This window comes from Passer montanus, unplaced genomic scaffold (genome assembly GCF_014805655.1).
Source record: "Passer montanus isolate IOZ18808 unplaced genomic scaffold, ASM1480565v1 scaffold32, whole genome shotgun sequence".
Lineage (NCBI taxonomy): Eukaryota > Metazoa > Chordata > Aves > Passeriformes > Passeridae > Passer > Passer montanus.
The window spans coordinates 5,567,408-5,584,444 of NW_024367930.1; the positions used below are offsets into that span (position 1 = coordinate 5,567,408).

The 17,037-nt window shown below is 35.5% G+C and overlaps 1 protein-coding gene across 2 annotated transcripts in view; it reads left to right on the top strand.

Moving 5' to 3' along the window:
* The window catches only part of FBXL2 (F-box and leucine rich repeat protein 2), a 50,406-nt gene that overhangs the window by 15,213 nt on the left and 18,156 nt on the right, over nt 1–17,037 (top strand). The window contains exons 3-5 of one of the 2 annotated variants that reach the window (XM_039714957.1): nt 11,577–11,631; nt 13,077–13,151; nt 16,059–16,153. In XM_039714957.1, the coding sequence (XP_039570891.1) occupies nt 11,577–11,631; nt 13,077–13,151; nt 16,059–16,153 (225 nt within the window). Of the gene's footprint in view, nt 1–11,576; nt 11,632–13,076; nt 13,152–16,058; nt 16,154–17,037 lie in introns of those variants that run through there. The other variant, XM_039714958.1, reaches the window with a different exon arrangement.

The following is a 17,037-nucleotide window of genomic DNA, read 5'->3' on the forward strand; positions in this document are numbered from 1 at the left end:
GACCCATTCTGTGATCCTCTGATTTTAAAGAATTCAGCAGGAATAAAATCCAAACAAGTCCAAGTAATTGGACTCTACCAGCAGCTTAGCTGTTTGTTCTTATATTCAAGATAGCTTAGTACAAAGAAACTTGAGGCTTAGTTTGGATTTGAGGAAGTGGTGCAGCTAATCTCTGCCACTGTTACAGCAGTGTCTAAAGAAGCTTTTTGCATGGTTGAAAGGCTTCGTGGGGCTGGGAAAGGAACATAAAATATCCCAGGCCAAGCATATGCGGAACTGATTCAGCCAACCATCTATTTTTTGTGCGTGAATGTCCTTTTAGCAATTGCATGGTGATTTACTAAAGTAGTGTTGCAGATGTAGCTAGAAGAGTTGATGATCTGAGAAGCTGAACTGGGACTGTCAGCTTTCTCCATAAAGAGCATGATGATCTCATGGGTCTGCTCTGCCAGAGAGAAATGAAGTGCATATTTCATTGTACCCACAAGACTGGTGATCACCAGGGTTTTGAAATGGAATGAGAAGTGTGAGAGAGGTGCTCTGTAAATCTCCTTTTGAAATTGCACTGCTGCAGGGACAGACTCACAAGGCCAATGGCAGAGCATGTCAGAGACAGGGATATGCATCTGGGCTCTCATCCCTGTAGGGTGTAGATATCTAAGCAAGTTTCAGGGCACAGACCTGCCTGGCTAAAGGTTTATCAGTGGAGAATTTGTTTTATGAGCCGGCACGTAAAGGCTGATGTAAGCCTGAGTCTCAATGCCTTTCGACTGGTGAAAGTATCTGTTCATGCTGCAACATGTTTTAAAATTGTCTTGCCCTATGGCAAGACAATGACAGGAGAGCTTAAATATTGCTGCACTGGGTGTAAATAATATTCTAATTATTTTTCCTTTATTAGCTATGCAGTCTACCTTTTAATTAAAAGGAGAGTAAACCAGTTGCAGTGGAAACACTTTGCTCAGAGAGCTGGAACTGAACAGTAAATACTACTGAAAGTGTTATCAAATGCACTTATTTTGCTTTTTGCTTGTATCAGATATGTATGAAAGCTGTTAGCACTACAGCCCACTTTTAAAAAAACCCTATTGGACTTGTGGGAAAAATGTGATTAATATCTTGTTACAAATACCTGGAAATTAAATGTAAACACAGTTTCTTCTATTTCCAGAATTGGTCTTGTTCTCATTTGCATGAAGTATTTAAATTTATGTAATCTGGCTATAACAAGCAGTCAGTCCAATTTTTTCCTCTAAAATTGGAAAACTTTTTCCTGATGGCAGATTTACAAAATAAAACCACTTTGAAATTTATTCATAGAATAATGTTGCTATACTTGCATACTCTAAAGTTGAACAAAGTTATCCCTTGGCCTTTTGCTTCAGTTCATCATCATCATCACTTTTAATACTATGATTGCAATTATTGCTATTACTAATGTAACAACCAGAATTGTATTGAAAGGTTTTCAAGCCAGTGTCATGTGTGTTCCACCTTTTCTGTGGAGTAACTACTATGCCTTTAAGTGAATGGTTGAGACCCCAAGCTTCTCAGGCACAAAACTCATTTGAAAGGATAAGAAATGAGAGGTGATTTGCTCTTTCTCAAGCAGACTCAGGTAACTCGCTGAGGAGGAAAAGGATGTCTGATTAATATGGACAGTGGTGCTTTTGAAGAAGACCCTTGTTTGGAGGGGTCAGTTATACTTTGAGGTTGGTGGTATAGCTGGAGTGGAGAAAGGGAGGTATTTAATTTGTAACTTTTTCTGGTTTATGGACATTCATTTTTATTTGTAATATTGGAGCATATTTTTACCTGTGAAAGAAATAGTCTGCTTCTAAAAAAATTTTTTGTACTATTCAGGCTAAAGGAAAAATTATCACCCCTGTTAGCTATTGAAGTGCTATTAGTTTGCCAGTTGGCAAGGAATGCTCATATCCCTCTACTGTTACATATTGCAAGAAGTAAAAGGTTGAATATGTGCTCATTTGTATGATGTTTAAGAATCGTGTGGTGGTATTATAAATAGTGTAATTTAAACAGTTTTTGGATGATTGTAGCTATATTTTTTTTTTTGTTAGCCTATGTGTTTATGAGAAAGCATCAATTGAATATAGAGGACATTCATTATATAATTGAATTGGTGTCTGAAGTTAATAAACTCTTACCTGTCATCAGAAGAATGAGAAATAAAGTCAGGCTAATACAATAATGCAATTTTAATGGTAACTTTTCTAGTAAGATGTCACTGTCTTAAAGTGGCTCATCTTTTTTTTTTTTTTTAATTGCTGGGGAAAAATCCTAAAACAATGGATTATTACAGTTACATATGCATTTGAAAATAAATTGAAACAAAAAAAAAAAAGTCTATGTAATTAATGTTGGAATGTCCTGATATTTTGGGGGGGGGGTTATTGATAAAAAGTACTAATGCAACTTTTGAAAAGTGCGGTTCTTCTGGCATGTAGAAAGATGATAACCTTTGTTCGTTTGTATTTTACCTGATAATGCTCTGTGCTGTGAAAACTGTAAGTTTTTTTACAAAAGTAGTGAGCTTAAGGAACAGAGATGTTTGTCCCTTTCATCTGCTTAAACAATTTTCAGTTTCTTTCCACCTACGAAGTACCAACTTCATAAATTGTACCTCAAATGTAGAAACTATTGTGGGTTTTGTTGTAAATCATACTTTTTGAGTGCATATACTTAAGAGTAGATCTTAGCTATTAGTCTCAAAATTTGAGTGGTCAGTCAGATTTAGAAGAGGATAAGTAAAATTCTGGGACTGAAATTAGGAGAGGAACCCAGGAGTGGCATTCCAGCAGCAGCTCTCCTTTTAGGCAATAATATGCAGCTTGAGAGTTGAATTTTTCATGCAATAAAGTTTTGATAATGGTTTTCATTATAATAATGCCATGGGTATTTCTTGGCTAGGTCCTGGAGCTGCTTGGATGGCCCACAATTGCTATAAAGTTTGGCTGCTGTATCTTAGCATACAGAGTACTGACTAGTGAGTCAGAGAACTGAAAAATATAAAACTTTTGTCTGGAGCAGTTCTTGCTTGGTAAGAATTTTGTAAGCAGAAAAACAATATATGTGTTTTGAAGGGGAAAGGAAAAAACAATCTGTCATCTCAGACATTATTTTCCCCACTACAAGGATCTGTATAATTAAATAGGGAAATATTTCACCCTGAATAGCTGAGACTGCTGTTTAGTGTTTGACAGTCTCAGGGAAACATTCCAGTTTTATAATCCACATGCAATCGTTTATTCTGATTTTACAGTGTTTTGCAAGTCTTCAAAGTCCTCTATAGTAGGTTGCCAACCAATTACAGTTAAACTATTTAGAATTAGAAAGAGCCAAATTGATACAAATATGTAAACTGTTCACAGATTTTAAACTGAAGGGATTATATTTCTTATGCAAGTAAGATTTCTGTATATTTTCACAAATTTATGATTTTTGTAAAGCAAATTCTAATATTGCCTCATATAAGTAATTTTCATTGTCTTTTAATTTAACATGCCTGAAATACATCTGTCCAAAGAATTAGTGCAGAGCACTAATTCACACTATTCAGTATGGTGTGAGTATCCTTTAAATATTTGCTAGCTAGAAATGTGGAGGCTAACACTGACAAGAAGCAAGCAGAAACAATGCAACAGATGACAGCATAATAGCAAATCCTGACACTTCTATGGAGTCGTATATTAATTTCCAGTGGTCCTTACATCTGAAAAAGTGATCAGAAATTAAACTGAGTAAGTGATCTGAATGAGCCACAGGCACAGGTCATGGACAAGATAAAGCCTTTGGAAATTAGTTAAACTTTTTGATCTTTAGCTATAAAAACAACAGTATTATAATTATTTTAGGGCTATATATACAGGGTTCTTTCAGAATACTTTTGTGCTTTGGCAGCAATTAAAAAAATAATATCACATTATCAATGCTATTTTTGTTTTAACATGGTTTATGTAATGTTACAATGTATAGTCGTTTAGTTTCTCTGTGTCTTCAGACTTCAAGGTAGTGTATCTAACTTCAGATACACACAGACAATGCAGTAAGTTGCAATTTTCTCATTAATCAGCTTTTTAAAGAAAAATTTCCTTTTATTCTGAAGAGGGATAGTGTTCTAAAACTTCCCAGTGACTTATCTCATCTTCAGTACAGAACTTGGGCTCTGCCTGAGGAAACTGAAGGCTGAATCAATGCTTGGTGGTCAGTACACTCCCTTCAGAATGTGGAGAAGGTCTCATGTTGACCTTTTTTTTACACTGCTACATGCATTGTTTGCCTGCTTATGGCATTCTTACCAAGATCAGTTCCAGATGCAAGTTTATATTTTTCAGTTCTTTGCCTCACCAGTCGGCACTTTGTACACAATTTCTGCCTTCTTTGTATGAGATGCTAAGCATTTGCAAATGATTATATAAACAATTCAGTTTGAAATTGGAGTAGGTAGCTGCCATCCTCTATTCAGTATTTTGAAGTGATTTGGTTTTGTTCACAAACAAGTGCCAGTGTAAGCTCAAAATGGAATGTTTTGGGCAGTGATATTTCAGATGGAATTCCTTTAAAAATGTGAGTTAGAGCTTGAAGAACAGATGCAGAAAATTGCACACTAGTGCTCTTGTATACTGTGTTAATGAGGAAGAGGAGGTATGGAAATGGAAGTGGGGTTTTATTGTGTCAAGGTGTTAGGTAAAATTTGTGAATTTTGAAAAGCAAGTATTTTCTTTAATGTTTCTGCTTGGGGCTTCCTTATAAATGGAGTGCTTTAGCTTTACTTGGTTCAAGTTACAGGTATTATCTCTCAGTAAGAACATGATTATGATAAAGGATTAGTCACACTGGAACAAACAAAACAAAAGTAAATAAGTATTTGAAGGAGGAGTAATAGCTCAAAGGAATAGAACAGTGATTTACTCTACCTTTTGATTTGTACTTTACCATTTATTTTGATTCATTTTGTTTTTCTTTTATTTGCTACTAAACCTCTTTTTGGAATCTCATATTTAGTGAAGACTTAATTCGATGCAGGGCTTTATTTACCTTGAAACTGGAGTTTATTTAAACTCAGTCTCTTAATTCGTTCATTATCTGAACTAAATGTTCAGAAGTATTAGTGATACAATGAAATCTGCTTTTTATATGGAGGCAGAGGGGGGAATGTTCTTTCTAATTTCTGTGTGAAAAGTGCCTTCAAAGAACAAAAAGGCAGTCAAAAGATACTCTTACTTTCTGAAAAGAAAAAAAAATTTCTTAAATATTGATGCTAGACAGTTTAAATAGAAAACCATACATAAAAAGACCTAGACTTTTTGGTCTGTAATTCATGAAGTATTTACAGAAGAGATGAACATTATTATCTGTGTTTTCATTACGCAAACGCAGACATCAGGAAGAAAAGTCTTTTGTTCAAAATCATCCTTCAGGCCAGTAGCAGAGCTACAGGTTGGATCAGGCCTGCTGAATCCAATGCCAGCAACTAACCAAAGCACATAATATCTTATGGAGTTTATGGAGTGTCCCTAGGCTGCATGTCACCAGTCCATCATGTCAGTTATCCACTTCTCTAGCTAGGCACTAATGTGCAGGGTGGGTATGGTGGATTTTTGGCTGTTTGGTGCCCAGATTATAATCCCTTCACTCATGAGAAAAAAAGAGTCTGTAAGATAGTTGGAATGGCCAGGACTGTGTGCTTCAATTTAAACCACTGTGAACTAATCATTAGGCTGACTGCTTTTATTTAGTAGGATGTGTTATAGTTGCCAAATTTGTACTTCATAAAATCACTTCATAAAAATAAAATCTATATAAAAAAATATAGAGTAGCTGAGGCTGGAGAATTAAACAGAACTGGCCCTTTTTGAATTTATCACTGGGCATTTTGTTTCAGATACTGAGAGTATGTGAAAAGGTTGCTGTCGTGTTGTTATACATGGTCATACTTTACAAATAAATAAAACTCATTTTCAAAGAATGAATAATAGGATCCACTTGTCTTGCAAGTAACATGTAGACCATGAAAGGTTAGATGCTGTCCTTTCTAAAATGAATCCAGCAAAACTGATTTCTGTTGCAATGGAAAATAGCTGTCAGATCCTCTAGTTAACGTAGTGTTTTGCAATTGCCAATACTTATGTCGATACTCTTTAGTAATAAGTACCTTGGTGAAACAAAAGGAAGTTTGGCTTGTGAAGAAGTGGTTTTTGGTGTTGCATTTGTTACTGAAAGACTTTTTATAGAGATCACCTGAGAAAGATCTGCATTGTTTACAAGTGGAAACTGCAGGGTTAAATTACTGGGAAGTTTTGGAGCATGTAACATAGTTCCTAGTTTAAATGCTTTACTTCACAAAAGTAGCTCATCTGCAGTGAAAAGCGGTTTGTTTTAATAATTGACCTGGAAGGTCAAGCATTAGATGAGACAATGGATGTGTGCTTTGTGTAGCAATTGGTGTTCCTCAGCCTTTTGCTATTGAAACAGTCCTGAGAGATAAGATACTTGGGTTTTTTTAAATAGAAAATAGTCAAATTCCTTAAGATTTAAATATGCCTCTCTGTTTATCTTTCCAGGACAAGTGTTATTTTGTGGTTTTATTGAATAAGGTATTACAGGATTTAGCTGCAAAGTTGGTGAAGTTCAAAAGTACACCAGCATTAACATTGCTAATTTAATAATATAAGTTTATTTATTGAATTTAATATTTATTAAAGATTCTTCTTTTCTGAATTATGGCTATGAGTTATTTATCTTACCTGCATGTGTTCTGGTCTATTCTAGTGTTTGTACACACTGCTCAACTACACTTAACCATGAGATGCCTCAGTAGGGTGTTTAGTAAAATGGAGGACAGAAGGTGAAGAGAAACCTTCCATGTATAAAGAATTGTAAATATGGTTTGCATATGTTTGAACACATTATGTGTTTGAACACAATTAGTGTTCACAAATAATGAACTAAGAGTGTCTGATACCCACTTCCACTGTTACTTGGGCAGGCATGGAGAAAATGCTGAGAAAAAAACTACTGAAAAAAGAAAATCCAAGCTGTGAAAGCTGTACTTTTTCTTTCTGATACTTTTCCAGGCTTGTGGGCTTTGCTCTTCCATATTGCATGTGAAGGACTGTAATGCAAACAGATTTGCTATGCAAGGAAGTGTACAAGTCCGTAAGAAATCCATAGTCTAAAATGGGGAAGACATAACAGATTTGTTGTGTGCATGTTTTGTGAAAACTGGACAGTGTGGTAAAGTTGAAAGGGTCTTCTAAGAAAGTTATCTAGTTGATGTGCTGTCTTCAGTGAGGCATTTCTCATCCTTATTACTTTAGTTTTCATTTAGATAAAGTTTTTATCATCCTTGTGTGCAAAGCCACTATAAATTTAAACAGCATGAAAATCAAAAGTTCTAGTTGTGGAATTCTATTCACAAGTCAGTTATAAAAAAACCCATATCTTAGTTTTTTGGTGAAGCTTTTTAGAAATTACCAGGTGTTTCTCTCATACCAAATTCTGGGGGTATGGCCAGAATTTCTAGGAAGTAAAGTGTCTGTGTGTGGTACTCACTGCTTGCATCTCATTGTCCATTTTTTATCAATCCTTATAGCATTGTATCAAAATACCTACAATGAGTAATTGCTGGGGTATTACTTCAAAAACTTATTCTTTATGTGATCAAATGTGGAAGGGCCTGAAAAAAGCAAGAGAGAAGCATTTTGACTCTTGCACAAATTGATTTGTCCCTCTGTAGGAGGTACACTGTACAGAGTTGGGGTTTTAAGAAATGGCTTGTTTCTTTCTGTTACCCCTTAAGGAAAGAAACAGGATTCAGCTGTCTCTGTTTGGAATGACATTGGGCAGTCTATTTATAGCACAAGGGAATAATGAAGCACATGTGGGAAATACATGGGAAGATGCTGGAGACTGTAGATAACTACTTCAGCAGAACCATATAAATTGCAGTGAAGGTGTCTCAAAAAGGTGACCTAGGTCTGTGGCCCTCTTGTGCTGAGTTTTGGTGGGTCTTGGGGTATCAAGCAAATTCCAGAGTACAAGAATATGAATCCTAACTGCAGCACTTTTAAGCAGGCAGGAAATGGGTGAGATTCTGTAAGATTCGTGTCTGATGCTGTGTCAAAAAAGCTGTTACAATGGCCTGAAATGGCTTTGAAAATGGAGCTGATGAAATCATACCTCATGTCTGTGTACAGCCTTGTTGATACTAATTAATTTTTTAATGTTGCACATGCTTCTGATGTCTACATTTGAAGAAACATGCTGAAAAAATAATGGGCAGAGAAAAGGAGATTTAAAGAACAGAAGTAAAACAACTGTTAAAATAGGAATTAAAGATGACATGATAAGTGGCTTTTAAACTTGGTGAGGATAAAGTATGAACTGCTAAAGCACTCTTTAATTTGGTGAAGAAAAGTAGAACACAGCATAGAGCTGGAAGTCAGACATTCACCTTGGAAATAAGGGAAACATTTTGACAGAGTGATTAACCAGTGGAACAAACTACCAGAGAAGGTGATGATTTTCCGTGTCTTGAAGGCTTTCAAATGAAGAATAGATCCTTTTCTGTAAGCTAGGCTTTGGCCAAATGCTGGTTTGCCATGAGGGAGTTGAGGAACTCTGAGCTTGTACAACTCTTTGTGCCTTTGGCATGAAGCTGACATGTGCTGCAGGGACTGTTAACATTGAAAGGTCTCCAAGGCCAAACTCATGAGGCACGTGTCCAGAGTGGTGTGTGCCTAGGGATGAAAAGGCTTGAAGGGCTCCAAGTGTTGGTAGTGTATTTTCCTTCTTGAGCTCAATACAGGCTAACTATGGAGAATTGAATAGCCTGGGACGCTAGAACTCAGAACAGATGATCCTAAACGTTACTGTGAATTTATTAACTTAATTTCCATTTCCTTGTGTTAGTACACGCCAAAGACTGAAGTGGAAATGAATCCTGCTGCTGGCTGCTTCTACCTATGTAGCTGTGGTCATAGAGGACAGAAGTGCTATACAACCAGCAGCCGCCCTGCTTGGTAGATTTTTCCACTTTTTAAAATTGCGAGTGCCTGCTGATGATCCTTCACCCAAATGCCAGACAATGTCACTGTCTGTTCCCATCTCATTTTGTTGGTTGCATTTAAAGTCTTTAAAGACTCTGAAGTTTTTTTAAGACGTGAAATGACTTTAAACCTCAGAGTCTTGTGTCTTCTTGACCAGTTTTCCTGACTGGTAAGGATTTGCTAGTAATTCTGTGGGACTGCAAGGAGACAAACAAGTGCGTGTTAGCGGTACACATGAAAGACTGATTATAGAGGGTAAATAAATAGAAGAGCATGGAAAAAAGTGTTCTCAAGCACATGTGCAAGATGCCTCTTTGGAATTCTAAAGGTATTTACTGGCATCTCTTGCCTGTTGTACTGTATAAGTGAAGGGTAATGACTGTGGTTTTGATTGCTGATAATATATCTTAATGTTGTTACCTGTTTTGATGGGGACAGCTTCGGCTGTCTTGAAGGAAAGGTTTTTCTCCAGAACAAAAAAAAACCCTAAAAGCATCTCAAATGTTTACACTTGCTAAAATGTTTCTTCTCTTAATATGAATAACCACTTTCAGTTTTTACCTTTTAGAAAGTCACTTCATACAGAATGAAGCAAAAATAAATACATCTGTTCTCCATTTGGTTTTAGTTTAACTTTTTTTTTTAGCAGAAATCCTGCATCAGTATTAATCTCTTAACAGCAATAAACAATGAAACATGAAGATAGACTGCCAGACAACTCGAGAGTGGTGGGGGTGTATAAAATACTATTTTCTCAACATTTTACAGTTTCCTCTGTTGTTTCTTATTTCAGCAGAACTGGATACCTTGCTTCTAAAGCGTGTCGCATTCTTATTTAGGCAAGAGTATTGTGTCACAAGTTCTTTCATTGTGCAAATAACATGGAAATCTGTCTTTTGTGCTTCTGTAAATCTGAGATAACCCTCAGGTTCCACTCTCACAGTGGTTCTATGAGGAATCTTCTGCAAGCCAGGAAGCTTTTGCAGCTCTCTCTTGTGTAATCTCCACAACCTCATCTGCTGACATTTCCCTCATGGTGGGGAGAAAGGTGATGTCAGAAAAAGGGTTCCTGGTGAGTTGATGATATTTATGCTGCTCTTAAAAGAGAGAGAACACTTTCCAATGTTCATCTGGACAGTCCAGTGATTTTTCTGAGCACATTGTGTACTTTGTACATTCAATGCCGCTAAGTTTCCTGAAGTGGATAGGCCTCAGAAAGGATGTTCAAATGTCAAAATAGATGCTATCAAAATAAATGTTATTGACAGGATTTTATAAACTGTTTCATAGCTTGTGAAAACATCTTTCCTTCTGTTTGCTTGGCTATTAGTTGTTTTGAGAAAGTGTATTACTCTATAGTAAAAAAGAGAAGAAAAAAATTTCCAGGTGTCAAATGAAATATTGGAAGACTACTATCTGAAGTGATCATAATAAATGTCCAGAAGGTTGTTATGATTAAGAAGTACTTTCATTACATTTTGTGCTCTTATCACAGCTAAAACAGTGCTTAAGATGTAGGCTTTGAGCTCTAGCTTCAGATTTTCATTTGAAAAACAGTAACCAGAATGTTATGTGATTAAATTCAACACCTCTTATCAGTTGTTTGCTCCTCAATGATAACATCTAACTATAATGTGAAACTTTTCTTATTACTATTCATGATTGTGATGACTGAAAAAGTTTCTTGGCAATCAAATAGCAGTTTATCAGTGAATTACAGGAACATCTTTCATATATTTCATAGATTTCATTCTCTGTAATAGAAAATTATTTTTAATGGGATCTATATTTTATGCTTAAGCTAATGATGTCTTTTTGACTGAGAACATTCTCTAAACCAATTTTGTTTGTGTTTGGAAATGGTATTTTGCAAAATTCATTTTGACAGTGAAAAATTTCTTTCTGTAAACTGTTAAGAGTTGACAGCCCTGAAAAATTGGTTCCATGATCAGAATAGTAAATCTGAATTTTTCAGCTCTAGTTGTTTCTTGTAGAGTAAATTTAAAAAAAAGATACTATGTTAGACTTGGCAGTCACTGTGAACCCTTTCAGAAATTTGGGTCATTGCCCCTTGTATTTGTCCCTTAGATTCTTGAACTTGGATTTATCTATTTCTTACTCTTCCCCAACCTCTGAAATCTTCATCAACATCTGTGTAAGTTATTTCTTTAATTGTAGCACAATTAAAGGAATATAAGCTAGTTTCTGTGAATTAAGAAGAAAAAAATATCTGTTATTGTAGGGAGAGGGAACAGAAAATAGATTTTCAGAAGCAGTATCTGCTGGGTTCTCATATGTTGGTATTGACTGTCTTTAGATTGTAGCTATTATATTATTCTGTAAGTCTCAATAACCAAAAATAATTTGCTAAAACACTCATATAGCATTTAGTCTGTTTCTTGTGTGACTAGTGTCTTTCCATAGAACTACAGAAACATGAATACATACAGTAGTTGGAATTTATAATTAAGCATTTTAATTGTACTTGTTTTCCTTTCTTTCTAGAATATTTTCTTTCTTGGACATAGTTACTTTGTGTCGCTGTGCACAAGTTTCCAAGGTATGTATTTCTCTTGGAGTTTTTTGTTCCATATGCTATTGTCTTAATTACATCCAAATCATGGGATTCACTGCAATCTAAAAAAAAAAAAAAAAAAAAAGAAGTTTTCTCAGTCTCTTAGTTTATTAGAGCAAATGAGCAGGGGTTCCAGTTTTGTATGTGTATGTGGGCTTAGTTGCTGTGTACAGGAGTTCTGTCTACAGGCTGTGGAAAAGATATCCAGTCCTGTTTGCTCTGTATCTAGAGAAGAGATTGAGCCCAGTTTGGCATGATGGCATTTGCTTTTTATAAAGCATGTGGCTGTATAACACTATTTTTCAGGTGTAATTGCTGCTTAAAATTCCATGTATGGAATTGGTTAATGTGCACCATGTGTCTAAGAAGTAGATCCATCATTTTCTTGCCAAATACAAAAGCAGATGGATGTAAAGTAGATGGGCTACTAGTGGAGGAAAAAGGCACACACAAGATATTAGTGAAGGCATGCTAAGTAAGTTTTTATTTTTAGCTTGTCTTCATTTTTTCTTCTTGAAATAAAATGAATAATACTCCGTTTCTACGTCAGCTGCATACAATGAACTATATTATTATACAACATACAACTATATTATTATACAACATAAATGAACTTAATTTCATATTTTTCTTCCTTCTCTTACAGTTGGGTTTGATTTGGGATTTAATTGATTTGTTGTTTTAATGTATAATTGTGTAATTATTCTGTCCTGTAACTTCAGTAAGTCTTGTGAGTCAGGTGACATCAGGTTTCATCTAAAACCTACAAAACTGCAAAGAAAACCAAAGTGATTAAATAAATTGTATCTTTGAAAACTTGTCAGTTGGACGTGGTATTCTTTTTCTCTCATGTTCTGCATATATCTGTGTTTCTCTGGCTTCCTAATTTTGCTTTACTTTGAACAACTGTTGCTTTGACAGTGAAGGACAAGCTCTCAAACATGTACATGTAACTTAGCACATGGAAAGGAAAGGCCTGGTCCTAATAGTGGAAAGTCAGCAGTTTTCTGAAAGGTTTCTGTTTTCCTAGAATAGTAACTAGTGAGGTTGAGGAACTGTGGTTTTATTGAAAGGAATCTCATCTGCAGCTACTTTTTTCCATTTAGATATAGCAAAAGTAACCAATTAGAAAACTTTACAAAAGCTTTTTAAGAATGGAAGGTTAAATCTTTCTCTATGTGTGCTTCGCATTTAATATCTTGCTTTGCCATATGTTTTGTAGCCACAAGTTAACCTTTGAAGTCTAATCCATTTAGGAGATTTGCAATTAATTTCTGTAAATTCTACATTTTTAGCTATGTATGAGTACTAGTATCTACAATTTTTTTAAATGCTGCCTGAAATTGTCAAGTTTGTAATTGCATTACTAAGATGAAAATGAAGGGAGTGGGCAGTGGAGGTAATAAATAAACTGTATGTGTTTTCTTTAGGCATGGAATGTTTTAGCTCTGGATGGAAGCAATTGGCAAAGAATAGACCTCTTTAACTTCCAAACGGATATAGAGGTTAGTGTCTTTTTCATTTTAAGGACATTTTTTATTCCTATGGAAATGTTGAAGAGCATAGCCCATTTGGAGTGCCCCATATACTGTGCTTGTTTTCACACATTTTAAAGACTAAGTTCACGAAAATAGTGCTGTGAAGAAGCAGATGAAAAAGAACTCTGAATTTGCCTGGTTTTTTTTGTTTTTTTTTTCTTGGATATGTGTTTCAGTTTTGGTTGCCAGCTGTGTATCAGATGATTTTCATATATCACATACATATAAGGCTCTAGAAATTCAAGCCTGCTCATTTCCAGAAAGGAAAGGTGTAAACGGTGCCTCTGGATGGAGTGAGATTCTTGGAATTGCTTTTACAATCTAATGGATAGTTTTGCTAGTCCCAAATCCTTCTATGAGGGGGCCATCTAGTGCTGGAAGCTCACTGGACACTTGGCTACAGCATTTGGAGATTGAGGCATTAAAATGCTAGACAACTTTTCTTACTGCAGACTTGCCTGGATTTGATTTGGTGTGTATCTGGTTACCATTTTATGACCATTTGTTTCATAAGGTTTAAACCTTGTGTGAATGCAGGTATATGTGAAGTAAAGTCCTTTCCAGTGTATAATGAAAGGTTTAAGGGCAGGCTTGTCTTCTGTAAGAAAAAATATGTCTGCATTAATGCTATCATAGATGTGTATAACAAATAAAATATGACATCTGAAAATTAAGAAAAGAAATTAGTGGGGAATAACAATTCCTTGATTCAATCTGAACTGATTTATTATTTGTTGATACAAATTAAATGTAGACTACAATAATCGATTTGCTTCTGTATTTTGTGTTTTAGCTTCTTAGTTGCATGAATAAAATCCAGATGTGTTTCATTTGCTGTATTTTGCTTACCATGGTACAAACTGTTCCTAAAGCTTTACAGTAACATAGAAGGTAAATTTTTTTTCACCACTCTTTTAAAACTTTATTGCCAACTCCTGTGTTCTACTTACCTTAAACAAGAGGATCTTGCAGAGTTAGGAGAAAGATTTTTGGCATCTGCCTCAATCTAAATGTGTCAAAGAAGACTTGGAGCTTTAACGTCATGTTTTCAGTTGCCTTTAATCTTGTGTTCCTTATTTGCCAAGAAATAAAGTAAAATCCCACAGGTCTGCAGTCCTTCCTTTTGGTAGGCCTTTTCTATGTTTGCAGTCATTTTGGTATTTAGAAACACAGAATTGTATTTTCAAGTTTTCAATATTTTTGTAATGTATTTTACCTAGTGGTGTTGCCTTCTGAGATGCTGAGATATTTGTAACTGGGATTCAGGAGAAGGAGTGCAACTAATTTATGGTCTTCTATTGCTATAAAAAGCTATTGTGGTTTGGAGCAATTTAGTTACTTCAGTATTTAAGTACATTTGCAATACGTAAGTCTTGAATTTACTCATAAAAGTGTGTTCAGCAAGAAATTATTTCACAAATAAATTTTTCAACAACACAGTTTCACATTTGGTGTCTAAGAACGCTTTTTAGCTGTTTTAGTACCATATTTTTTTGTCTGTGAATTTAGGACAGGTAAAAGCTCCCAGCTATATTTGGCAACTTTGTGCTCAGTTGGACATGGTGCAGTTTGGTGATTTTTTCAGTCAGTATTTGATCTGAGAATATCAAATTATAAAAAAGTAGGTTTTGTGAAATTTTCTTTATTTAAGACTTCACATGGTAGAGAATAAAGTGGGGGGGAACCCTATAAAAAGTGTTTGTTTTATATAAAAAATGTGTGATCTTGAATTTAAATGTACCTTAGTATTTCTTGGTATGTGGAACCAATTGTGTTTTGAGTGACAAATTATTGAGTGACAAATTATTCAAACAGCTAAATGCATTTGAATGCACAAAAGTCGTCTTCTTTAGTATGCTGGTTTTTGGGAGGTTTTACGTGATTAAAGAAATAAATTACTTTGGGCAACTTATCTCGTTATTTGTTTATATTTTCTTTGAATAATTCTTTAGGATTTGCCTTTTTTCTGCATTGTAAATTGAACTTGCATTATATGTTATTCGTTGAAGAATTTATCCTTACAGTAAAGGTATTTGGCCTTTGCTGATAAATAATACTGATTAATTGAAAAGCTTAGAAAAATTTAAGTTAGATTTTCAGTTTCTTTGTTTTGGTGTAAACTCTTTGAAGTGATAAGATAAGCAATGTTGCTTATGGACCACGAAACAAGCTCTGATAAGAAAATATTTTCCCATGGTGATGGCCAGGATGTTAGTATTAGAGAAAGACAATAAAATATAACAACATGGCAACAAAATTCCACTGACCTATAATACTACACATATTTCTTCTTTCAAAAAATAAAGGGAGTGTTAAAAATGCACTGTGCTGCTAGGTATTAGTCCTGTTGTTGCTGCTCTCACCAAGGTGTTTGGCACCTTTCAGTTGCAGGCATCCCTATGGCAGGAGCTGTAAAACAGGGACTTACTGGAGACTATTGTGATGTACTGGCCTAAGCAGGTCTCTGTGGGCAATTTCAGCTTAGGTGCTGTAAGAGTGACTGGGACTCTTGAGGAGTGGCCAAGCCTCCCATTCCACCTCTGGGGCAGTTCCCTACTCATCTGACAAAACTTGAAGATCATTTTAGTAGCCTTAATGGGTAGAATCTGCTGTGACAAAAAGTTGAGCTGTGTGTGATTGAATGAAATAAAGGAAGAGAGAATTAAAGATTGAATTGAATAGTACCTGAGTGTGACTGGAGATTCTCAACAGGTAACTGTTCTTTCTTAAAGCAGAAAAAGAAATTCAAAGAGTTACAGTTCTTAGTGGAGTAGAGTGTAGCTGGGGCTAGTCTTAACTCCTGGGATTTTTAATTTGGCTAGAATATGGTGTCGGAATGAAACTCAGCTAAATCTTCCTTTTATTTGGTTTAAGGGTCGTGTTGTGGAAAATATATCAAAAAGGTGTGGTGGGTTCCTGAGACAGCTTAGTCTGAGAGGATGCCTTGGTGTTGGAGACTCCTCTTTAAAGTAAGTAAAATCCTTGATAGTGACATCACTTGTTTCCTAATGTGTACCCCAACTGCAGTTAGATTACTGTTATGTCTGTTTGTGTTTCTGAGTCCTGACTGATAACCAAAATGGGATACTTAGGTAAGTACTAAATACCTTAGTATTGACTAAATGAGACATCAGTTTGAGATCAAAATATAGCTTCTGTTATTTTCTAGAAATGAACCAAGAAATGAAAGCTGTGCTTTTAAAAAACGTGGCTTTTTCTTTCATTAGGATTATGTTGATATTGCTCCATTTTCAAGTGGTTAAAATATTTTCAGACTATACTCTGGCTTCCTTCAATAGTCAGAGTATCCAGGTTAGTGATCATTTTATTGTTTATCATCTAGTCTGGACAAGAGGTGACCCTAGCAATAGGAGGAAGGATAAAGACTGGTACCTACATGGAGTGCCTACAAAATCAGGAAAGATCTGGAATTCTTTTCTTGGTCTAAATAAGAACAGGCAGGCGACAACAGCATCTTGGGAGGCTCTAGAGAGGACAGTGACCCTTCTTTTACACAGGATATGAACAGAGCTATGCATTCTTTTGTTCCCAGAAGAATGTTTGAATCCATATAAGCTTTTTCCAATGCAAACTGTTTAGCCAGGTTCCTCTGGATATTTCTGTGAGTATTTAAACCCTAAGATCCTATCTCCAGCTGAAGGTGGAGCACCACGAGTGCTTTAGGGCTCAAAGAACATTTGGAGGAAGTCTTGGGGTCTGGCTTTTTTGCAGTTATGCTTTCCTCCTCTCTCCCTGGAGCCTGGGTTGGATGGTGTTCAGTCTCAAATACTGTAGCCATTCTCAGGTGGAAAATGTAAGCACAAAGATTTTGTTATCAGTGGGCATTAAGCTA